The 25,716-nt window shown below is 44.0% G+C and overlaps 1 protein-coding gene across 1 annotated transcript in view; it reads left to right on the top strand.

Moving 5' to 3' along the window:
• The window catches only part of ush2a (Usher syndrome 2A (autosomal recessive, mild)), a 1,262,450-nt gene that overhangs the window by 914,283 nt on the left and 322,451 nt on the right, over nt 1–25,716 (top strand). The window contains exons 47-48 of the mRNA XM_068045693.1: nt 12,424–12,626; nt 16,046–16,158. Of these exons, the coding sequence (XP_067901794.1) occupies nt 12,424–12,626; nt 16,046–16,158 (316 nt within the window). The remainder of the gene's footprint in view (nt 1–12,423; nt 12,627–16,045; nt 16,159–25,716) is intronic.

The raw sequence follows: 25,716 nt of genomic DNA, 5'->3' as shown, positions 1-25,716 counted from the left end.
GGGTTGGTTGGTGGGGGGTAATGTGCTGTGTAATGTTGGCAGTTGGATCGTGGGGGGGGGTGGGGCCCTCCATGCGGGACAGGGTGCGGCCCTCCATGCGGGACAGGGTGCCCGATCAGGAGGGCTCCCCCAGCCAGCCTACAAGGAGGCCGCCAGGTTTTACTGGGCAGCCTGCTGGGGGTCCTCAGCCACCTGCTGGCCGCTGTTAAAATACCAGTTGATTGGTCATTTCAGGGCCTTGATTGACCTGGGGCGGGTGGGCCATATCTCGCTGCTGCCGCGCCATTTCTCACTGCCGCCGCCCCTTGTAAAATTGCAGCGGTGGCGGGATGGCGTCGGGAACGGCACCCCCCGCCACCGACTCCCTTTCTGCTACCAGTCTGTTCCTGCCGGGGGGCTGGGTGGGTGGCTGTACATAAAATTCCAGCCAGAATCATTACACCACATTACGCACCCCCTTACCTCATCCCTATCCCATTCATAATCTGATTCAGGACTGGAGAATTTTATTTCTCGCCATCCTCCTAAATTAACAATTTCTTATGCAAAACGCACTTTGGTGGCAAAATTTTACACTGAATAGAATTTAATGCATTAATCAGTTTGAATATTTGTAAGCAGTAAATACCAGAGTATTCTGATGGTTGTCTGTTAACTATAGAGAATATATTTTTCTGGGAAACAAAAGCATCTTGAAAGGGCCCAAAACAGAACAAATACCTTCCATAAAAAAATAGGAAAATGCAATTTTCATGCTACATTAATTGGACAGTTTGGAACAACTTAAAAAATTTAGAAGTTTGGCGTATATGCTAGTTAGAATCTCATTGTATATGAATAATGAGGTGTTAACTGACCCATGTAGATGAACGATTAATAGATCAGCATTTGCAAAAATGAGAAAGGGGATCATTAATCTGTTGTTTAAGTGCACAATTTGTGTATAGACTGCAAAGCTATACACTTAAATGAAAATTACTGTTATTATACACTTGACAGAACAGGTTTCAAGAAAAACAGATGGGAGGAGGAATGTTGATTTTAAATACACTTAAATAGGGTATACATTTAAGTGAACCAAGCTATCTAAATTTAAATGTCAGCTCTTCATCAAATTATTCCATTTTATAAGGGCTATATTTCTATCTTTTCACAAACTTGGTATCCCTTTGTTGCCTATATAGTGAGAGAAAAGGCAGGAACTATTGTGAAATAAAAACAGAAACTCAGCAGGTCTGGTGGCATCTGTGGAGAGAGAAACAGAGTTAATGTTTCAGGTCTGTGACTGTTCATCAGAACTTGTTCAATATAAGAACAAGTTCAGCCAGGCGGAGGAGGATGGTGGTGGATGGGGACTGGTTGGGCCTCTGTTCAAGGAAGAAGCGGAGGGCTGTCGGACCGTCCTGGTGGGGGATGGAGGTGTAGAGAGATTGGACGTCCATAGTGAATAGGAGGTGGTTAGGGCCAGGAAACTGGAAATTGTCGAAATGACGTAGCATCATAAGAGTCACAGATGTAGGTGGGATGAGATTGGACCAGGGGCGAAAAGATAGAATTTAAGATAGGAAGAAATAAATTCCATGGGGCAGGGACAGGCTGTAATAATGAGTCTACCGGGACAATCCCATTTGTGGATTTTGGGAAGGAGGTAATAGCAGGCTATCCGAGGTTGCAGTACTATGAGGTGTGTAACAGTAGAGGGAAGATCACCAGATTAATGATTTGGACTTAAATGTGGGAGGCATGATTGAGAGACTTGCCAAAAATTGGCCGTGTAGTTGATAGTGAAGAGGATAGACTCCAGAATGATATCAATGGTTTGGTTGAGTGGGCTGAAAAGTGGCAAATGGAATTCAATCTGGAGAAGTGTGAGGCAATGCATTTGGGGAGGGCAAACAAAGCAAGGGAATACACAATAAACGGGAAGATATTGAGAGGGGTAGAAGAAGTGAGATACCTTGGAATGCATTTCCACAGGTCCCTGAAGGTGTCCGGACAGGTAGATAAAGTGGTGAAGAAGACATATGGAATGTTTTCATTTATTGGCTGAGGTATAGAATACAAAAGCAGGGATGTAATGCTGGAACTGTATAAAATGCTGGTTTCGCCAAAGCTGGTCAATTAACTGCCACTTAAAGGTCTCCTCCAGCGTATTTTACCAGCGGCCGGCAGGTGGCTGAGGTCCCTCAGGTGCCCACCCAGTGAAACCAGGCGGCCTCCTTGCGGGCTGGGGGGCCCCTCCTGATCGGGCCCCCTGCGCCCCACGGAGAGGTCCCCCCCCACCCACGGCCCAACTGTGCCCTCTACACATCACTCCCCCCCCCGCCCCCCCCTCTCAACTGACCCCCAGCCGATTGTCCCCGGTGAGGCCCCAGAAATTTACCTTTTTCATGGCTGGTGTCCCTTTCGCTGCTGTGGCTGGGTGGAGTCCCAGCAGTGGCCACCACCCCCGGTGGCACTGCTGGGAATTGAGAGCTGCCTGCCCGCTGATTGGCCAGCAGCTCTTGGAGGCAGGACTTCTCGCCACAGCTGGGCAGAAGTCCCGGGTGAGGCCAATTCAGGGTCTGGGCCATGTAAAATCCTCGCAAGGCTCCCAGACTCAGTGGAGGCGGGCTTGCCCCTGACTTTTCGGCTAGTGGGTGGGACCTCCTGTCCAACGTAAAATTCTGGCCAACAGGTCCATCACCACTTGAAAAGAGAATAGACAAGCTAAAATTTCAGTTTTAGACTTTCATTAGGCTCAAAGCCTCTGAACGGACTTTAAAAAAAACATGAAAATGCCAGAGGAGGTACATAAGTCAATTCACCAAGGCTGTGAAAAGGCATCTGCCACCTCTTTGTAGATTTTTTCAAATGCTTTAAGCCAAAACACCCATTAACTAATTTGTTGTACTGGTATTTAGCATATTTGAGATGTTGTTTCTCCTTCCCTCTTTGTTTTGGACATTCATGGAATCATGGAATTTACAGCAGAAAAGGAGTTCATTTGGTCCATTGGAGCTGTGACTGCTAGCTCCTCAGCTGGAGAATTAGAGCTGAAATTTTCATCCATTATACTGCCCCAAATACAGAGATAGAAAATGCAGGAAAGTTGAATGGAGAGGTCTACCATCACATTCCACCACAACTTCCAGTTTGTTCCCCAGGTCCCAGCCAGGAATGCCAACAGATGCACCTTCACCATCCCACTACATGTAAATGATGGCCATGAGACAGGGTCCGACCCAAATTTCTTACTTCACATTGCTGGCGCTACCAACTCCAGATATCACCAGGAGAAGAGAGGTGGTAGACCCTGAGGTGGCAGTTTGAAGCTCCAATTCACTGATGGATCGAGAGGGCCCAAAGTGTACTCCTCTGGCACCAATAAGAGTCCACTTACTCACTTCTCACAGAATAGAATCATAATTTTACAGCACAGAAGGAGGTCAATCAGCCTATCATGCATGTGAGCTATCCAATTAGTCCTACAGCCCTGTTCTTTCCCATAGTTCTGAAAATCTTTCTCTTTCAAGTATACATCCAATTCCCTTTTGAAAGTTACAGGCCAGTGAGTCTAATATCAGTGGTAGGGAAACTATTGGAAAAATTCTAAGGGACAGGATTAATCTCCACTTGGAGAGACAGGGATTAATCAGGGAAAGTCAGCATGGCTTTGTCAGGGGGAGATTATGTCAAAACAATTTGATTGAATTTTTCGAGGAGGTGACTAGGTGTGTAGATGAGGGTAAAGCAGTTGATGTAATCTGCATGGACTTCAGTAAGGCTTTTGATGAGGACCCGCATGGGAGATTGGTCAAGAAGGTAAGAGCTCATGGGATCCAGGGAAATTTGGCAAATTGGATCCAAAATTGGCTTAGTGGCAGGAAGCAGAGGGTGATGGTTGAGGTTTGTTTTTGCGATTGGAAGCCTGTGACCAGTGGTGTACAGCAGGGATCAGTGCTGGGATCCTTGCTGTTTGTAGTGTACATTAATGATTTAGACGTGAATATAGGAGGTATGATCAGTAAGATGACATGAAAATTGGTGGTGTTGTAAATAGTGAAGAGGAAATCCTTAGATTACAGGACGATATAGATGGGCTGGTAAGATGGGCAGAGCAGTGGCAAATGGAATTTAATCCTGAGAAGTGTGAGGTGATGCATTTTGGGAGGACTAACAAGGCAAGGGAATATACAATGGATGGTAGGACCCTAGGAAGTACAGAGGGTCAGATGGACCTTGGTGTACTTGTCCATAGATCACTGAAGGCAGCAGCACAGGTAGATAAGGTGGTTAGGAAGGCATATGGGATACTTGCCTTTATTAACTGAGGCATAGAATATATGAGCAGGGAGGTTATGATAGAGTTGTACAAAACACTAGTTAGGCCACAGCTGGAGTACTGTGTACAGTTCTGGTTGCCACACTATAGTGTGGATTTTATTGCACTGGAGAGGGTGCAGAGAAGATTCACCAGGATGTTGCCTGGGCTGGAGCATTTCAGCTGTGATGAGAGACTCGATAGGCTCGGGTTGTTTTCCTTAGAGCAGAGAAGGCTGAGGGGGGGACCTGATTGAGGTATACAAAATTATGAAGGGCATAGATAGGGTAGATAGGAAGAAATTTTTTCCCTTAGCGGAGGTGTCAATAATCAGGGGCTAAAAATTTAAGGTAAAAGGCAAGAGGTTTAGAGGGGATTTGAGGAAAAATGTTTTCACCCATAGGGTGGTTGGAATCTGGAACACACTGCCTGAAGGGGTGGTAGAGGCAGGAACCCTCACAACATTTAAGAAATATTTAGTTGAGCACTTGAAATGCCATAGCATACAAGGCTACGGGCCAAGTGCTGGAAAATGCGATTAGAATCGATAGGTGCTTGATGACCGGTGTGAACACAATGGGCTGAAGGGCGTGTTTCTGTGTTGTATAACTCTATGACTCTATGAATCTGCTCCCACCACCTTTAAGCAGTGAATTCCAGTTCATAAATCGCTGCATCAAAAAATTCACCTCATCTCCCCTCTGATTCTTCTGTCTCTTATTGAAATTTGTTGTCTCCTGTCAGTGGAAACAAAGTAAATAATGTGAAACAATCAAAACTCTTCATAATTTTGAATACCTCCATTTAATCTTCCCTTAACCATCTCTGCTCTAAGGACAACAATCCCAGTTTCTTTAGTCTCTGTACATAACTGAAGTCCCTCATCCCTGATAACTTGAAGGACATGACTTGGTCGGCGGCCTTTTATGAAAAATGTATTGCAGTCTTTGAGGCTCTGCTATTCTGTTTAAATGGGCTCCCTCTTTTCCTGGTGCTGCGATATATTCCTTTTCAGCATTGACAGGTGACATCAGTCGCAGAGATAATCGGGGCCTGCCTTTTCCACCTGCGCTCCCACTTTTAGCGATCTATGTATCTGCATGGCTAGATATTCCTTTTCCTTCACTCTATTAAGAGTCTTATTGTTTAGACCATACTTTCTTTCACTGCATATTTTCTTTGAATTTACTAATTCACGTTCATTTGCATTGAACAATAAAAAGGGTTACTCACTTCCATTCTTAGTTCTGTCAAATGATCTCTACTCAATTGTTAATCTGCCTTTTCCATTTTTAAAATGTGATGTTCCAGCATTTTTGTTTCTGTTTTAAAACTAAGAAGAAACAACTGATTCTAGATGAGATAGAATATCATACCTTTCATTGTAGAATCTCTTCATTCCCCAGTGATCACTTTCTCATGCCCCATTGAGTTGTGTGCCCTTATCTGCCAGCTGACATCCTATCTGGTATTACATACCTTGCTGACCAGCACTTACCTGAACCTAAAACCAGCATTTCATATAAAACTGTCAGCTATCATACACGTCATTGCAACACACGATTGGACAGATATTGAGGCAAACTAGTTATTCTATGACTTTTTGTACCTTGGTCAATTCTTAGTATAATTAATCTGTCACGAACATTTCAATTCCCATTATAAACTTCCTTGTTACACATCCATAAAGAATTCAAGTTTATACCTCTGTAAAAAGATTGTTTTTGTTGCAATTTAAGTTGTTATTCATGGGGTGGGGGAGGGGATTTCTGGAAAAATGTTTTGGGTCTGATTAAAATTGTTCGTGCTCATATTTACAACAGTGAAGGTGCTAAAATGTTTTAACACCAAATAATAAACTGCAAATGCAGTTTAGTGCAATTTTTTAAAAAAGTGTTAATTTATAAAACAGATTGCTTTGAGATTGTAAAGTGATGGATCAATGCAACATCAGCTTTGTCATCTTTTGCACCCATCACAAATTGGGTGATGGGTGGAAAAAAATACAAAGCTCAAGTAGCACTTACCTATCACTCTACAATGCATGAGGAATCTGATTTCATGCACCAAGATCTTGGAGAGATTTTCAGTCGTTCAGAAAATATGGAAATCGAGGTCTGTAATGCATAGCCTGATCAAGATCAACATGCATATGTTTGAAAGGACCACGTTGGCTTTTGGAGTTCTTGCCTCCTGCTGCATTGAGCAGGTTAAAATTCTGTAAAGTCAACTCCTAGCAGCTGTGGCTCCAGGGTAAGTGACCTGAACAATTTTAACTGTCCTTCTGCTTGGTTTCCACCATATAGGTAGGTTTAATATTGCCCTGCCTCAATCTAGTTAGTGAGGAAGGACCAACACTTTCTAAAATAAAAATAAGAAATGTTGGAAATATTCAGCAGGTCTGGCAGCATTTGTGGAGAGAGGAGCAGAGTTAACATTTCAGGTCACTGACCCTTCATCAGAACTGGCAAATGTTAAAAATGTAATAGGTTTTAAGCAAATAAAGCAGGGCTGGGGCAAGAGATAACAAAAGGGAAGATGTTGATAGGACAGAGGGTCATAGAGAATAACTGACCAGAAGGTCATGGAGCAAAGGCAAATGGTATGTTAATGGTGTGCTGAAAGACAAAGTGTTAGTGCAGAGAGGGTGTTAATTGACAGAAAAATGAACAGCCCTGGCCCAAAGCACAAACATGAAAAAAGTGAGTAGGCACATGGTAAAAAAAATTAGTGATGAAACAAACAAAAATAAAACACAGATAAAAAAGAAAACATAACTAAAAATAAAAATAAAAAAGGGGGCCCATCATGTTCCAAAATTATTGAACTCAATGTTCAGTACGGCAGGCAGTAGCATGCCAACACTTTCTAAAGCCATTTTGGCATCCATAATAACAAATAAACTATTTGTGATCATATATATATCCTGTATAATGCTTTCCAACATCTTCCCTGCTACTGAAACAATTTCCTAGGCACAATTTCTTAAAATATTGAGATAATAGTACTTACACCTAATCTACTGGAAGTATGATCCAGTGGTTTGCATATGATCTTACTCATTTCCTTGAGAGCTCTAAAGTAAATTGAATTGCAGCATCCTCAGCATTAAATGCATTAATCTTAACTTAAATGGTTCTTGCAGTTAATTCTAATGAAGCAATTTTAGACACACACCCATAATAATGGGTCCACAGCATCATTGTCAGAAGAGAAAACTGATGCAATGTATCTATTTAGCTCCATCAACCATATCTCTATCTACACACATAAGCTGTCCTCACAATAGGGTCATTGATAGTTGTATGGAATAACAGAAAAAAACTTCCATCCCTACTACAATTATCCCCTATTCTTTCTTCTAATGCTATTTTAGGTTTGCGAAAGCTAGCTTTTGTTCTCCTTATCAGCAATTGAACAATTGAACTTTTCTGCCAGGTAAAATATATTTTAATAATTAACATAATAAAATACACCACTAGTCACAGCCCTCCATTCAGAAAAGCACCATTCCACTGCTACCCTCTGTCTTCTATGACCGAGCCAGTTCTGTATCCATCTTGCCAGCTCACCTCTGATCCTGTGTGACTTCACCTTTTGTACCAGTCTGCCATGAGGGACCTTGTCAAAGGCTTTACTGAAGTCCATATAGACAACATCCACTGCCCTTCCTTCATCAATCATCTTCGTCACTTCCTCAAAAAACTCAATCAAGTTAGTGAGACACGACCTCCCCTTCACAAAACCATGCTGCCTCTCGCTAATAAGTTCATTTGTTTCCAAATGGGAGTAAATCCTGTCCCAAAGAATCCTCTCCAATAATTTCCCTAACACTGACATAAGGCTCACCGGCCTATAATTTCCTGGATTATCATTGCTACCCTTCTTAAACAAAGGAACAACATTGGCTATTCTTCAGTTCTCTGGGACCTCACCTGTAGCCAATGAGGATACAAAAATTTCTGTCAAGGCCCCAGCAATTTCCTCCCTTGCCTCCCTCAGTATTCTGGGGTTGATCCCATCAGGCCCTGGGGACTTATCTACTTTAATGATTTGCAAGACACCCAACACCTCCTCCTTTTTGATAACGACATGACTGAGACTATCTACACTCCCTTCCCTAGGCTCATCACCCACCATGTCCTTCTCTTTGGTGAATACTGATGAAAAGTACTCATTTAGTACCTCGCCCATTTCCTCTGGCTCCACGCATAGATTCCCTCCTCTGTCCTTGAGTGGGCCAACCCTTTCCCTGGTCACCCTCTTGCTCTTTATATACGTATAAAAAGCCTTGGAATTCTCCTTAATCCTGTTTGCCAATGACTTTTCATGACCCCTCTTAGCCCTCCTGACTCCTTGCTTAAGTTCTTTCCTACTTTCTTTATATTCCTCAAGGGCTTCATCTGTTCCCAGCCTTCTCGACCTTACGAATGCTTCCTTTTTCTTTTTGACTAGGTTCACAATATCCCGCGTTATCCAAGGAAACTTGCCAAACTTATCCTTCTTCCTCACAGGAACAAGCAGGTCCTGGATTCTAATCAACTGACGTTTGAAGGACTCCCACATGTCAGATGTTGATTTACCCTGAAACAGCCGCCCCCAATCTAAATTCTTTAGTTCCTGCCTAATATTGTTATAATTATCCTTCCCCCAATTTAGCACCTTCACCCGATGACTACTCTTATCCTTATCCACAAGTACCTTAAAACTTTATCCATAAGTACCTTAAAACCTAAGGAATTATGGTCACTGTTCCCAAAATGCTCCCCTACTGAGACTTCGACCACCTGGCCGGGCTCATTCCCCAATACCAGGTCCAGCACGGCCCCTTCCCAAGTTGGACTATCTACATATTGTTTCAAGAAGCCCTCCTGGATGCTCCTTACAAATTCTGCCCCATCCAAGCCCCTAGCACTAAGTGAGTCCCAGTCAATATAGGGGAAGTTAAAATCACCCACCACTACAACCCTTGCATCTTTCATCTTTTTACATCTTTCCAAAATCTGTCGACATATTTTCTCCTTTACCTCCTGCTGGCTGTTGGAAGGCCTGTAGTAAACCCCCAACATCATGACTGCACCCTTCCTATAACTGAGCTCTACCCATATTGCCTCGCTGCATGACCCGTCCAAGGTGTCCTCCCGCAGTATCGCTGTGATATTCTCCTCAACCGGTAATGCAACTCCCCCACCCCTTTTACATTCCCCTTTATCCCGCCTGAAGCTTCTAAATCCCAGAACATTTAGCTGCCAATCCTGTCCTTCCCTCAACCAAGTCTCTGTAAGAGCAACATGGTTCATATTCCCATCTAAGTCTAATCTTAGTTCATTTCTCTTGGAGTTCAGCAAGCTCAGCCATGATGGCCAAATTCGTGGTGGACAGTCACTTTCCAGAGTCACATTTGGGTGAAGTACTGCTACCCATGAATCCATACTCCAGTGTGATCAGCATCTTTCAAAATGGAGGGAAGAAAACTCAGGGGGAAAATTAAAAAAAACTAAACAAATGTTTCCTTTACATTGCATCTACCATTGCTGTTCTGAAAATATTTCAGAAATGATATGGGCAATTTACGCTGTCCCTTGTATCACCATGGACTAGGAGCTGCAAGAGCATCACAGCAAAGCATGCATGAAGCACTACTTATCAGTAAGGCTGATAGCAAAAACAAGAGTTACATAGACTTACAGAGAAATTATAACACAGAAACAGGCTGTTCAGCACAACCAGTTCATGTTGGTAATTATCCTCCACACAATTAGTAATCCTCCCATGTGCCTGCTCTGTTTCCATATCCCTTTGTTTCCCTTTCCATCAATAATCTATCTAACCTATTCTTACATGTTGACATAGTCTTCACCTGAATCATTAGAGTTAATAAGGTGACAATAGAACTTGTGTGATTCAGAATTATCCACAAATGAACGTAATGGACTGCTGCTTTGTACTACAATAATAGAGTTGATTTTAACTTTTGGCGGTAGCAGAAAACAGGCAGTAATGGATTAGCCACCTGTTATACATAGAAACATAGAAAATAGGAGCAGGAGTAGGCTATTCGGCCCTTCGAGCCTGCTCCGCCATTCATTATGATCATGGTTGATCATCCAACTCAGTAACTTGTTCCCACTTTCGCCCCATATCCTTTGATCCCTTTAAATCCAAGAGCTATATCTAACTCCTTCTTGAAAACATACAATGTTTTGTCCTCAACTGCTTTCTGTGGTAGTGAATTCGACAGGTTCACCATTCTCTGGGTGAAGAAATTTCTCCTCATCTCAGTCCTAAATGGTTTACCCGTATCCTTAGACTATGACCCCTGGTTCTGGGCTCCCCCACCATCAGGAACATCCTTCCTGCATCTACCCTGTCAAGTCCTGTTAGAATTTTATAGGTTTCTATGAGATCCCCCCTCACTCTTCTGAACTCCAGCGATTATAATTCTAACCAACTCAATCTCTCCTCATACGCCAGTCCCGCCATCCCAGGAATCAGTCTGGTAAACTTTCGCTGCACTCCCTCTATAGCAAGAACATCCTTCCTCAGATAAGGAGACCAAAACTGCACATAATATTCCAGGTGTGGCCTCACCAAGGCCCTGTATAATTGCAGCAAGACATCCCTGCTCCTGTACTCGAATCCTCTTGCTATGAAGGCCAACATACCATTTGCCTTTTTTACCGCCTATTGGACCTACATCAGCGACTGGTGTACGAGAACACCCAGGTCTTGTTGCATACTCCCCTCTCTCAGTTTATAGCCATTCAGATAATCTGCCTTCCTGTTTTTGCTACCAAAGTGGATCACCTCACATTTATCCACATTATACTGCATCTGCCATGCATTAGCCCACTCACTCAACTTGTCCAAATCACCCTGAAGCCTCTCTGCATCCTCCTCACAACTCACCCTCCCACCCAGTCTACATCTTCCCAATATCCCTTTCCATTGAAGTTGACTGGACGGAATGAATGATCCACATTCACCTGTTTTCCACAACCGCCAAAAGTTTAAATGAGCCCTAACATTTCTTCAGAGATCTTTTCACATATACTATATATAAAGCAGTCTTAATGCTAGCCTTGAGCCCAGCAAATTAATGGCAGGAATGTATAACTCCATTTTTTGGTGTTGGTGTTGGCAAGAAATGAAGAATAACTTTCTTTTCTGCTTCCGTCATTCCTTTTTCATGCAACATCACTGAGAAAGATAGGGTTCCACGTTATTTATGTGGTGCTGAGCATTATTAGTGAAATTGTGTTACATTTTCAGGATCATATATATCTCAGCCAAGCAGCAACAGTAAAAATATGTGGAAATGCATTCATACATTTCATGAAGATGTACTAAATATTGTAACATAAGGGGTCCTTTTGTTGATGATCCAATGAACCAATATGGCATTTTTGTTTTTATTCAAGTTTTCTTTTTCTTCTTTTTAACAATGTTTACCCTAATTAGAGGTCTCTTTAAACACAAGTTGAAGTGTGACCATTCTCCTAGATACTTCAGCTTTGGAGTGGTTGGCACTGGTAGCTGTACACTGGTGGTGAAGCACACTGGAAGGAAATATAAATAAATATTTATATATGTCTCAGGAAATTCACAATATCAAGTCCAGCAGCTTGATTGATTTTAGCTGTGGTAATGCGGGCACAGAACAGTTATTACCAATAGAAATCTACCTATTAGGATAGCACAATGGGCTATTTCCTTAAAATACATATCGCCTACCATACATGCTGATGCCTGATTCACCATGACAATAAAAGTATTTTTTTTTACTGAAAAATGAAACTGATTAAAGTATTTCAAAATAAAATCAGTGAAAGCTGCTGGAAATTTAGTGTCTAACGTATGTGAAATTTATCTGATTTAGTTGATAAACGTTTCTCTCAAAGTAATTTTGCCTTATTAAGATTGACTTCATTAATTTAGGTTACTGATTTGTCTTCTCTGTCTCTGCCTTGAAACTTCCCTTGTTGGTTTCATATATAATTCAGTAAAATAACCAGATTTCCATTGAACTATTTTTAAATTTAAATGCTCATGCTTGTTTCATTAACCAACTGGTTTCTGTGACAGCTGGAATTTAGACTGTCTTTCCTCTCCATTTATAGAGCCTGAAGGCATGCTACCTCCAGAGGTCAATGTGATCAATAGTACAGCTGTTCATGTCGTCTGGACATCGCCATCAAAACCAAATGGTCTTGTCACCGAATATTCTATTTATGTGAATAAAAGACAACAGAAGACTGGCATGAATTTACCTGGGTCTTTTGTATTGACAGACCTGCTTCCATTCACTGGATATGAGATACAGGTGAAGAGTGAACTATTTTTATATTAACTTTTATTAATTTTATATAAGCTATCATGTAATTTTGTGCTTTCCAGCTATTTTCTGGGTGCATTTTGATGTTTTCCAGTCCTTCTATTAAAGTATATTATCCCAGTTGTATCATGCATTTTGCATTGATAAAAAGCACTTTTAATTTGGTTAATTTTCCACTGTGTAGTGTTGAAATCGAACAGGCAAAGTTAGACTGCCACAAGGTAGTACTGTCATGCCAGTCTGACTCTGCAACTGATGTGAAGCAAAATGTTAAAAGTTGTAAGGTGCTCCAGTCGATTGCCTGGAAAAATTTAAAACTTCATTCTTAATATGTTTGTCAGAAGGCCAATGGCCCTATTTTGTGTGCAGGATTTCATTTTCCTTGAATGGAAAGCAAAGTGGAGTCAGCAGGATAAGAAGGATTTTCCCCTCTCGTCAAGAAGCAGTTTCAAACTGCATCATTCTAAGCATCAATCCTCTGAGTAGTATAACTAGGTTTTCATTTCTCCTGTTACGACCAGGTGAGGTCTCGGGTTCCCACTCAGCCTTCACCTGGTCTTCCCGTAACAAGGTTTAATTTTTTAGCTCCCCCTCAGTGAATCCTTGTTCACTAACTTCCAATAATAAGGAAAAGAAACTAGCCAAACAGGTTTTCTTAGGTTTAAAGAAAAAAGGTTGAACTTTATTAAACAAAAACTCGAGTTTGGTTAATGCCTACGGATACATGACGCGCCCACTCTAGCATACATACGCGATACATGCAGATAGAGATAGAAAAGAGCAGAAGAAATGAAGTGGAAAGGTTTGAGGCAATATCTGAAGATGGTTTTGGTTACTGTTCTTCGAGCTTGCTGTAGAGTCCTTGATTGTAGGTAGGTCTTGCTTTCATTGGGGCCCAGTATTCTTCTTAAACCTTGTTTGATGTAGGAAACTTTTCCCTCTTGCGGTTCATATGTCCTCAGTGGGTCCAGAGGCTTATGAGAAAGAGATGGAAGCAGACAGGAGAGGTCTTCTAACTCCAGGAGCAAACAGTCTTTCCAAGTTCAAAAACTCTGTGGCTAGTTCAAAAAACCCTGGCCCTGCCAGTTAGTCATGTGACCAGGTGGTTTAACCAGCAAAGTGATTATTGACAACGCAGCTGGCAGCTGATGTCATGAGACTGCGCCAATTTGCACACATGTGCAGATTGGCTCCTACTCTCTGCGCATGCGCTGTGTTCCGCATTGCCAGGACTGGATGGCGCATGCGCCGATGACGTCATCGCATAACGAGGGCAGAGAGCATGGGTGGGGAGAGTGTGGGTGGGGAGAGCGGGGGGACCGGGGATGCGGGGGAATGGGAGAACTTCCGCCCCCCACGCCCCCCCCGGCCCACTCGGTCGCTTCCCCCTTCCCAGCCCACTCGCTTCCCCTCCCCCTTCCTGGCCCGCTCGGTCGCTTCCCCCTTCCCAGCCCGCTCAGTCGATTCCCCCTTCCCGGCCCGCTCTCTTCCCCTCCCCCTTCCCGGCTCGCTCGGTTGCTTCCCCCTCCCCGGCCCGCTCGGTCGCTTCCCTCTTCCTGGCCCACTCACTTGCCCTCCCCCTTCTGGCCGACTCGCTTCCCCTCCCCCTTCCCGGCCCGCTCGTTTCCCCCTCCCCTGCCCTCCTGCTCGCTCCCTCCATCCCCAGCCCGCTTGCTCCCCCACCACCCGGTTCATGCTCTCCCTCCAGCCATTGTGTGCTGCCATGTGTTTAGGTTGCCTTCATGTGTTTATTTGAGCAGTGCCATCTTTAGTCCTGGCAGGTGCCTGACATCGCAGACTGTGGCGTTTTAGTGGCACAGGCCTCATTTGCGCATGTGCCACTGCAATGCCACTTAGTGGTTGCGTTGTCAGCAAACGCAGCCTTTAACCAGTCCTGGCTTTTGTGGATTATATCACCTTAGCAGTCTCTGGAATGCTCTTCCTTACACCTTCAATGTCTGGTGATCAAAATCCATTGTGGGTTGAATGTGTCAGGGAATGGTCCTTTTGTTTCCACAACCACTGTCTGTTCGTATGCAAATGCTTTTCAGCTAAGTGTCTGGCAACCCTTGTAACAGGCCTTCTCTTCTTCCCAGCAAGTTTAAAATCAATGTTCATATAGCAAAATTAATATGCCTCATTCTTGGCAGGTGGGGGCCTACATGACACTCTGTACTTATTTTAGCCATATTTTATGTTCTATTACTTCTGGATTTTTTAATATTTGTTTACAGAAGTGTAACATATAAAAGTAAATAGTTTAACTTTACTCAATTTACTGAATTGGCTATGTTCAGTCCAAACACATAAATCATTGGTAATCAATTCTGGTACAAATATGAAAAATAATCATTCCTGGCACATGTTTTTTCATTCTATTACTCTGAAGAAACTCAGGTGCATAATCCAGTATTATTACAATTAAAGCCACTAATACAAAATAGCCAAATTTAAAGAATGCATATTAGTAGGTTTTTTTTGATAACAAATAAATACTGATTTCAATTTTTTTAGTTTATATAGAAAATAGAATAAATAATCCAAGTACAATGTTGCCATTAGAGATTGGCTCAATTGGTAGCACTCTTATTTCTGAGTGAGAATTTTGTGGGTTCTAATCCCTACTTCAGGGTTTGAGCATCTAATTCTGCCTGGCACTTCAGCATAGTAGTGAGGGAGTGCTGTATAGTCAGAATCCTGTCTTTCAGCCTGCCTCTTCAAATGGATATAAAAGATCCCATGGCACTGTTCAGAGAACAGAAGAATACTGCATATCCATATTAAAGTTTGAACTCAGGTCCATCAATATTCACTTAACCTCACTGTTTTGCCATAGTAACCTTTAACACATTGCATGCCTTTGAATCTGTTGCAGCTCAAGGGCAAGACTGAACTTTTCCTGCTCCGTAAAATTCCGCCTCCCTTCAGCCAATCATGAAGTAGCATTTGTGGCATCAGCAAAGCTGTCTGCAGCCAAAGTGGTCCCAGCTTTCTGGTTAAGGTTGCAGGTGTTGCACTAGGAGGCAGTGGGCACTCCCACAATGAATAATAGCAGAGGAAATCTACAAATCACCAAAGGATATAAAGCTTGGTGATTATTATGAATGACTGCTATCTGTTACCTACTATTTTATATTTTCTAGTCATTTTTTCTTGAATAGGCAGTTTTTCATGTTTAATCATGAATCCTCCATGACTCAAAAAAAGTAGAAAGAGTAAGACATTATGAATTTCCTTGGTTATATATCAACTATAGGAATGTATAATTCACACATTTCCACTTGCTTCTGAAAGTGAGAATAATATGCATGCCTGTTGAGTTTGATTTAATGCAAAAAGCAATTAAATTTTATTCTGGAACTTTTGAAAAGGTAATATAATTTTTGTGATCTTTTATACATAATAAGGTTGAGGTCTGCACAGTGTATGCCTGCAGTAAAAGCAACAGTACCCAAGTCACTACTGTTGAGGATAAACCAGATGATATAGCAGCACCACTTCTTCATGTTATCAATTCAAGGTAAGTCAAATCTCTTATATTCTAAAATTAATTGAGTTAGCAGTAATTTGGATTTTAATTGCTGGTATTTTTACAGAAAATATGTGCTGCATCCTTAGTGTTATTTACTGCTGTTACCAAATTTGGGAGCATGAAGTCTCAAACAACAGATAGTGTAAAAATGGAGGGAGGCTAAAAAAAATGTGCTTTAAAGTCAGAAGTTGCACAGCTTCTAGGAAACATTAATGTTTCTTCAAGATAATATTATCAAAAAAGGAGCACACCAAATTCAAATAGAGATGCTCATAAAAAGTAGAGAAGAGCCCAGCAGTGTCTACAAGTTCTAACATTCTTCTCCTAGCAACATTATTTGTCAGTGACTAATATAGTTAATTCATTCCTGTGTAGTGTCTTGGGACGTTTTCCGCTCTTAAAGGTACTATATAAATGAAAGTTGTTGTAGATATTAGTGTTATACCTCCCAACAGACAAACATTGGAACTTGCAAGCCACTGAGGTGATGTAAGAGGTCCTGTCCATTTGAATGGATGGGCACATTAACATAGATGTGTCAAGTTGCCCTCCAAATGTAGTCCTCTAAAGGCAGCAATCCCGGTTCTGGTTTGTGAATAATGGTGGCCCAGAAGCTATGTCGGAAGCCAGCATTTTCTCACAATTGCTCCTCCTGGCCCCACAGAAATAATTTTCACACTTCCCTGTAAGAGCCTATGCTTATTGCTCACCACATGTAACTGATCAGAGCGCCCATTGAAGGCACTCCAATCAGTAAGCTCTTAAAATAACATTGGGGTCCTACGTATGTCATTAGACTTTGATTTACATATATTCATGAGGCTAGGGTGGGTGCCTCAATTAGGCAAGAAAATAGTGGCAATAAAATGGCTGTGGGGTGGTAAACGTTTACAGCTCAGAATTTAACTTCCATTCGAACGGATGGAAGTAGTTGAAATTCACCCTTGAGATGCTAAATTAATAAAACTTTCACTGCTAGATTTGAGGATAATTATCACAAACAGTACTTTTTTTTGTTCAACTTACTCTTAGTGCCATTTTGTGACCGCTACAGAATATAATTGGTCTAATTGGTACACTGTGTCAACAAAGTAAATGAGTATCAACAAAATGCCAACTTCCACACAAGAGGGGAGCAACAATAACTGATGTTGCCAAACATTGGGCGGGATTTTAAAGCCCCTCCGCCGTCGAGAACGTTGACGGGGAGGGCCAGGGGGCAGTGAAGATCGGTGCAGCGGAGGTCTGCCATCAACTCCGACGGGCCCTGTACCAATCTCGGCGGTGGCGAAGTGACAGGACTCTCATTTCAATATGTAAACTAATTTACATACCTGATTGAATGAGGGTCCCGTTGCCTCCTTAATCACCGCACCGATCTTCATTCGGGCGGCAGACAATGCCACGCCTTTGAATCCCCGTTCGCGGAAACATGGCGCGACACCTGTGGGGAGGGGGTAGGAGGATTTTTTTCTCTGTGTGGGAGGGGGGTAGTGGGGTGAGAACAATGCAGATTGGTCGGGGGCGGGGTGATGGGGAGGGGTAAAGGGCAAAGGTGCCGAACTTTGTGGGGGGGGGGGTGGGTGGGGTGGAAGGTCAAATTTTTAAGAAACAAATTCTGGGGGGCAAAGAACAGGAATGTTTTGAAATGCCATTGTGGGGAGGTGGGAAAATGAATTTAGCGGTAATTTAAGTCTTTTCTTTGGTCATTGAACTGACCTGGCCCTTTAATTTTTAAATCTCTATTGAGGGCTGTAAGCTCTTTAAAAACGGTGCCAGCGCCTGCGCGTGGCACTGGACGCTATTACCGGTGACGGCTCGCCCACACCTTCCACGTCATTGTGGGGGGGCAGGTGCCGCAGCCATGCAAATGAGCCGCCGTGTTTGAAATCCCGGCGGCTCCGTGACTTGACGCCCGTGTGCAGGGGCTGCATTTTTTTACGCCCGCCACCTACTTCGACGGCGGACTCATAAAATGCAGCCCATTATGTCTGCATTTGATAAAGATAAATTTAAGTGTTTGAAAGAATAATATCTAGTAAGGGTCTGAACAGAATATTAGAAAGGGCTTAAATTGCATGAACAGATTGTTAGTCTGTTTTTACTGCTTTCTTGTTTCTAATTTTACATTAATTTATCTCGTTGGGTCTTACGAGCCAAGCTCCATTCCCTTCCTTCCAGCCTCCTGCCAAAATCCCTTTTGATGCCATTCAATAGGATGTGGGGCGCCAACTGACTTCTACTGAAACATATCTGTCCCCTCTCGCTCTCTGACAACACAATTGGCATTGGCAATTCACCATGTATATATTCACTCTTACCCCACATTCAAAAGATAATAAATGACAAAATACAGATTAAAGTGGTAGCAAGGATTTTCATTTATCTGTATTGAACGTTAAATACACTCACTGGGCTGAATTGTAATGCCGTGCCGCTGTCTGCAGTGACACCCTTTGAACTTGGCGGCGTGCCCGTATTCCCCAGCCGCTGCCGAGCCCTCGGGGTCTCATTAGAATCACGGTGCTGAGCCGCACTCCCCATATTATGTGGGGAGAGGCGGGACATCTGGCGCAGTGAAAGAGTCTTTGACAGCTGTGCAGCAGGTGCTGGGGCCCTATTGTAAGCGCCCCAGCACCTGCTTCCTGACAGCTGTCAAAGAATACTTTCCTGACTGCTGAAGAGTGGGGCTGCTGTCAATCTGGCAGCAAAGTAGAGAGTGCTGCAGAAATCCAGCAGGTCAGGCAGCATCTGTGGAGAGAGAAGAAGAGTTAACTTGTCCAAGTTCACAGACCTGAAAGTTAACTCTGTTTCTCCCTCCACAAATGCTGCCTGACCTGCTGAGTTACCCCAGCACTTTCCGCTTTGCTGCCACATACTTACCCTGCTGTGTCCCAGTATCCTGTGAAGTTGCAATCCTCTTCTCCCACATTCCTTCTTGTAGGCGTGCTGCACCTGGGTGAATAATCTTAATTTTGCACATTCCAGGACATGAGACTTAAATAGACCATAAAAGGTAATACAGAGGTTTACAGAGAACACACTGACACAAATGAGAATGCACAGGTGTCACAGCAATGTAAATACCTCTTTCACTAAATGTTCCTCACCAACATGTGTGTCCTTTGCTCTGTGTGAATGATGTGTGCTAGCATGTAGAGCCAATGTCACATCCCTTTGCACCGTTGGCCCTTCAGGAGAGCCAACATCGGCAATAACGTCATTGCCATGCCACCATTACTCACGAGCGTAGCCACAGACTCAGTGACATGGACATTGGCTCAGTCAGCTGCTGCCTCTAATGGTTTACACAAGGATGCTGCAGATGTAGACTGGTGCACAGCAGGTGAGCGAGGGTGATGTGTGGCTTTCAGAACTCATGTCGGTTCCTATGGAGTAGACAGCCTTTGTCTGATAAGCCACTTCCGTACGTCCCTAGCTCATTGCTAGCCCTGCGTGCAGAGCCTGGGTGCCATCTGCCTTCCCATGCATCTTTGATGTTGTAGGTCCTCAGCATCCTCATGTCTGAGGAGGAATCCTGTTGACGTCTCTCCTCATCATGGCAGGCCTGGTCCCTATTGGGTGCATAGTTGTGCAGAGCAGTAAAGAAAGGAGCTGACCTTTTTGGCCCATAGTACAGGGGCATCACCCTATCCATACAGGTATTAGAGGTGCTCTTTCAGCATGCCAGTCTCCTGCTCAATGGTGGCTCATGTAGCTTAGTGGCTGACATTGTATCTCTCCTCTGCAGCAGTGGTGGAGTCTCTCACTGGTGTCGGGAGCCATGTCTGCAAAGGATAGCCCTTCTCTCCAAGAAGCCACCCCTCCATCTGAGCCAGTTCAGTGAACAGCGGTGGCAGGCAGGACTGGTGCAAGACCCAGGTGTCATGGCAGCTGCCTAAGAAGCGGTCGCACATTTGCAGCAAGCATCTGCGGTGATCACATACCAGCTTCACCTAGATTGAGAGGGCTCCTTGAATGGTTTCGTCTGCAGGTGGTAGCCTGACAGTAGGCCTGATGGCCACATGAGTGCAGTCTATGAACGTTACAACCTATGGTTCTCCGGCAATGGTGCCAGAACCAGTGGCACTCTGGGCCTGGCTGTGAGAGTCCGTCCTGAAGCGGACATCCTCACTGGCCCTCCGGTGCAGGGCATTGGTGACCTCCCTAATGCAGTGGTGCACTGCTGACTGTGTAACCCCAATAAGATCTCCGGTGGGCCTCTAAAAGGCTGTAGAGGCGTCAGATTTGAGAATCGCTGCCACTATGAGGAACAAAGGCATGGGATGGCCACCAGAGCCCATGGGCTGCAGGTCATCCTTGAGTAGGGCACAGAGATGTGTCACCACCCTCTCTATATGCGCAATCTCCTCTGACACTGGTGCTCTGACATCCGATGGCATGTCATGTGGGGCCTGTAGATGCATGGCAACCATAAAAGTGAGCTCCCCTTGGGGGCTGCTGCTCACGACCGGGGGCCTCTACCGTGGATCACACCTGCCTGTTGATAATGCCTCTGGCGCATACGGATCCTCACATGCAGAGGATCACACAATGTAGGATGAGCCATACCTATTTCCATGTGGTAAATAAAGTTGAACCCTGCATGTATTCAAAGGTTCCTAACAGGGCATGAATTGATGTTGACGGGTACATCAGCTGCTTTCCTGGATCAACTATGTGGCGTGCCATGGCATTGCCCATCTTGGCCAACACTCAGAGTGGCACAACATGACCACATCAAGATCCTACCAGCTGAATCGATTGCCCTCACCATTTATAAAACCTTAATCCTCCTGCTCTTTCTGGCACCCTCCCCACACACAGGGTGCCTAGTGTGCCATTGCCCCCTCACAAACACAGAGCATACACTGTTAACGGAGGGATGGTACATGGTACCTCCCTTCATGCCAGCACAGCTTTCCATCCAGTAATCCCAGACCCCCTTCCTTTCAGAATGCAGAGTTAGACCCCTACATATCCCCCCTCCCTCCTCCCTTTAAGAATGCAGAGTTAGACCCCTGTGTATCCCCTCTTCCTCCTCCCTTTAAGAATGCAGCATTGGATCCCTGCGTCTAACCCTGCGCAACCTGCGGCATCGAGGAGCCGGTAAAATTTAGCCCACTGTCTTTTCGTTAAACCATTAATCTGTTAACTATGAATGTTAATTAATAATTTACAATAAAGTAGTTTCAGATGTTACCTTTCAAATGTTATACTATATTAAGAGCTATATAGCAGAACATCTGAAGTTTGGTGGGAATGTTTAATATAATATACACTTTTTATACAAAGAAGACCAGATACTGAGCAAACTTTATTCATGCCAATCTAACAGAGCCAGAACAGGCAATATGGACAGTAAATATCTTTTTGTTCCTTCAGAGAAAAGCCTCTTATAAAGTGTTCATTTTTATTAGCTGACTGATGTAACCTGCAATTCAAAAATAGCTAAATTTTACTGTACTACTTAACAGATCAAAAATTTGACACTTAAAAAAAAATTAGCTGCTTTATTTATGATCTCACACATTAGCCATAAGAGCAATTTACAGTGATCTTATTAGCATTTAAAGGACTGGAGCATCGGCCGTTTTGTTTGAGTCATGTCAAGTTCTCCACAATTGAACATGTCACTGGATAGGTTAATTCTGACTTTTACAAAATTTATCGAAACTTGACAGGTAGATTGTTGGAAATAAACACACACACACATATTGCATTCTTACCTACTTTTTTCTCATTTGGATACTATTGCGTGATCATTTTTTGATCTACTTATGAGTTAAGCTTGACCTAGTGAGGAAAAATCACACTTCTCAATGCCAGATCCAGCCAGTATCAGAGGACTGATCAGGAAAAGATACTGCTAACCTCTTAACAAGCATTCATTATTGAACAGCATAATGGAGTGTTAAGGTCAGTGAGAAATGTTTTGTATTAGTAGCCCAGTATGTTGAGGAGGAAGTGGGTAAGAATTATTTGCCATTATGAAGGGATATCTGGTTTTTGATACACCTTCTGTCACCAAACTACATACAATTACAACTGTTCTCAATGGGCTGAATTTTGTTGAGCTCTTGACGTCGGGCTCTGTGGCGGGGAGAGGGGGGGGTGGGCCGCAAGATCACAGCAGCAGCGGCCCGCCCTGGAGCCCAACGCTGGGATTGCCTGGCCCAATCTTCCCGGCGGCGGTGAGGCTCCGTGGTGCGCCCCCGACCTCCCGGCCACTCGGCAACGGGAACCGATTTTAAATATTTAAATAAAGGCAACAAATATATTTAAATCCCATTCACCGTGATTTTACCGGCTGCCCAGGATTTTCCGTGCAACAGGCGGCACTCATGCGCCTTCACTTTCCCATCTAGGGAACGCTGGCGCCACCAAGGTGAGGGAGGGGGGAACTTAGGATTCTTAGTGTAGTTGGGGGGTGGGGGGGTGGGTACGGGGTTCAACTCTGCATTTTTTGTGGCAGTTCTAGCAGCCCTTTAAAAATAGCGCAATGCCTGTGCAGAGACAGCTAACGCTGTTCACAGTGTCGCTGAGGCCACCCTCGCCATGTGATTGGGGGGGCGGCCCGCCCTGTGTATTTAAATGAGCCACCGCGTACTAGATCGCGGCAGCGTTGCGGCACGCAGCCTGTGTGTGCGGGATGCCTTTTTTTGCCTGCTGCTGGAATTCAGTTCCATGAGTGTAAATTCAAATAAAGCCTATGCACCAAAAAATCTGGGTGCAAATTTACACTTGTTCTGAACTGCATTGAATGTTCATTAGGAAGTGGTTGTGGTTATGATGATGTGCAAAGGAAATTCTGGCGCATTGTAAGAATGGTCATATATTTGCAGTAGTATGAGGAAAGAGCTGGGGATTAGGAATGATTGATAGTTCTTTCAAAGATTCAGCACGGGCATGATGGTCTGAATGACCCCTTTCTGTGCTGTATGATTCTATGAAGTTAGTTACATCTGAATTTCCTTGCTCTTTTGCATGAGAAATCGGCATTGCCGTGCAATTCTGAAGTTTTATGGGTGCAAATTGACAGGAAATTTTGTGCCACGTTGCAGCTGTCACAGAATTTTTCTTCATAGAATGGATTAGGGAATGAGCCATTTTTAAATGTGTTTTAAAACAAAGCAAATTTGTACATGTTTAAAAATAGCCACAGCCTGCTTGCATGGAAGGTAAGTTTTAAAGCTAAACAAACCAATTTCTGTAATGTTGCGACTCACTGGGTGGAATTTTCCCAGACAAGGGAGGCAGGTTTGCATGCATGCGGGGAGTTAAATCCCCTGACCTTGATGTAACCCCAATATCATGCTGCATTCTTCTGGATTTCTTTGGGTCGAGATTGAATGTAAGTGGAGAACCTCTTTGGATCTGTCGGGTAAGAAGTTAAGGTATTTAAAAGGCCAATTAAGAACTTTTTAAACCCTCAATAGTGGATTTCCCAGCCCGGGCACCTGTTTACCAACCTGTCAGCAACTCGCCAGGGTCACCAAGGCGAGTGCACAGTGGAAGAACTTGTTCAGTAAAACTGTGAGGCTGGGAAGGCTTTGGTCAGTGCAACTGAAGAGCTCCAGCCAACGCCAGGTGAGAGGCTGCTGTTCAAAGCACTGCTTCTCTCCGAGGTGCTATCACTGCTTGACAGGTGATTGCCAACTTCTTGGAAGGCACTTCAGCTATCCAGCAATTCACTCACCTTCAGCTCTACTTCCCTGCTGCCAGCCTTCATCACGGCATGGGAGCAACTTATGCATCTTGCACCTCTGATGAAGGCAAGATCAGAAACAACACCACTGCCATCAGCACTAGCAGCAGCAGGAGCAACACGTGCAACAACATCAGCTGCATTACTCTCCACCAGGGCAGAGGGTTTGGACACAGATCCAGCTGGAGGCAGGCAAGACCCCAACATAGGGTCTGCAAGCAGATCAGCTGTCTGATATGTCAGGAGGCCCAGGTTCTCCCTACAGGTCATTACTGACATCTGCAGTCTTCTGGAACAAGACCTCCCTCCCAATGGAACAGGCGGGTACACATTGCCAGTGCCCAGTAGTCTGTCACTGGAAGATTTGCGCTAAATACTGAAGTTGTGATCAGAGTTAGTGGGATAATGATGGTGAACACTGACAGTTCACCCTTAAAAACCCCTCAAACTTTGGGCCATTATTTCATGTTTGGAACAAATCAGTTTTTTCTTTTTTTTTAGCTTTTTTTAATTGTCATATTATTATCAATTCCTGAAGTTTCCTAATAGACCACTAAAGATTGATCAATTGCCCTGACATATCTGGCCATGGCCTACATGTGCCCTGAGTAGTTCATTTGTTTGCCATGGTAGATTTGTTAGAGTGGAATTTAATCAATAGATAATTCATTAATTCTGGTCTTTGGGTACAGTGACTGAGTATAAAACTCATATCATGGCTACAATTATGACTGAAATATGACACATGCTTTAGCTGATCAGTTTAGCGAGTCTTGCAGTGAATATAAAATTAACTAATTTTTACTAATGATTCAGTGGAAAATTGATTCAACTTAAAAAAATGTAATTAAGCAGTAGTTTGATAGTTGAACTGTTATTACTGGTAAAAATTGATTCATTAAAAATGTCAAAATTAAAAATGATGAGATGGATCATCATAGTGCAATCTGAAAAATCTGTTTTGTGGAGATGTTTGGGATTGGGGAGGTTTATTATCCCAGTCACAGGTTATTTGATAGAATGATGAGCTACAGTAAAATTGGGTTTTATATACATGTAGGGCCGGATTTTATCTTGAAGATGGGTTGGGAGGCGAGTGGTGGGGAGGGGGAGGGTGGTGAGGGGTGGTGTCGGACGGCCATGCCATTTTGACATAAGAGGGCACCATGGCAGAAGGGAAGTCTGCTGGGCCATTTAAGCCACTTAAGGGCTGCCTCCTACTTCCATTGGCATTTAACCAATGTCAGAGAGGACTGCTGCCACATGGAGACAATAGTAAGTGAGATCTGGTGGCCTCCTAGCAGGCTTGGGATGGGCTCTCTTCTCTCAGGGCAATCCATGGCCCAAGGAGGGCCCCTCCCACAACCGGCGGCAATGGCCCCCACTGCAGCAAGACCCACCCCTGGCCCTCACCAACTGCAACCCCCCCACCTCCTCAATTGGGCCTGCCTGACTGGTCCCAGCGACCACTTTCCTTGGTCCCAAGGCTTCCTCCATCTTCGCTACTCCAGGCCACCTGCAGTATCAGCAGTGGCCACCACACCCAGTGGCATTGCTGGGACTGCTGAGCTTCCAGCCCTCCAACTGGCTAGCAGCTCTTGGGATGGGATCTTGTCCCTTAAAAAGGACAGCATCCCTGATGGCAGGAGGTTATTTACCTGCCTACCGTTGAATTTAGTCGGGAGTCCAATAAAAAGCTGAGGCAGTGCCGCAGCTCCACCCCCACCTGTGAATGGCCTTCGCACCCCACTGCCAATTGAGGCCCTTAAGTGGGCAATTAATGCCTAAATAAGGGCCTCATCCCGGTGCCACCAGCATTAGCCCAGCCATGGGCGGGC

Source organism: Heterodontus francisci, chromosome 13 (assembly GCF_036365525.1).
Source record: "Heterodontus francisci isolate sHetFra1 chromosome 13, sHetFra1.hap1, whole genome shotgun sequence".
NCBI lineage: Eukaryota > Metazoa > Chordata > Chondrichthyes > Heterodontiformes > Heterodontidae > Heterodontus > Heterodontus francisci.
The sequence above is the reverse complement of the archived record's forward strand: the minus strand, read 5'-3'. Positions and strand labels throughout refer to the sequence as shown.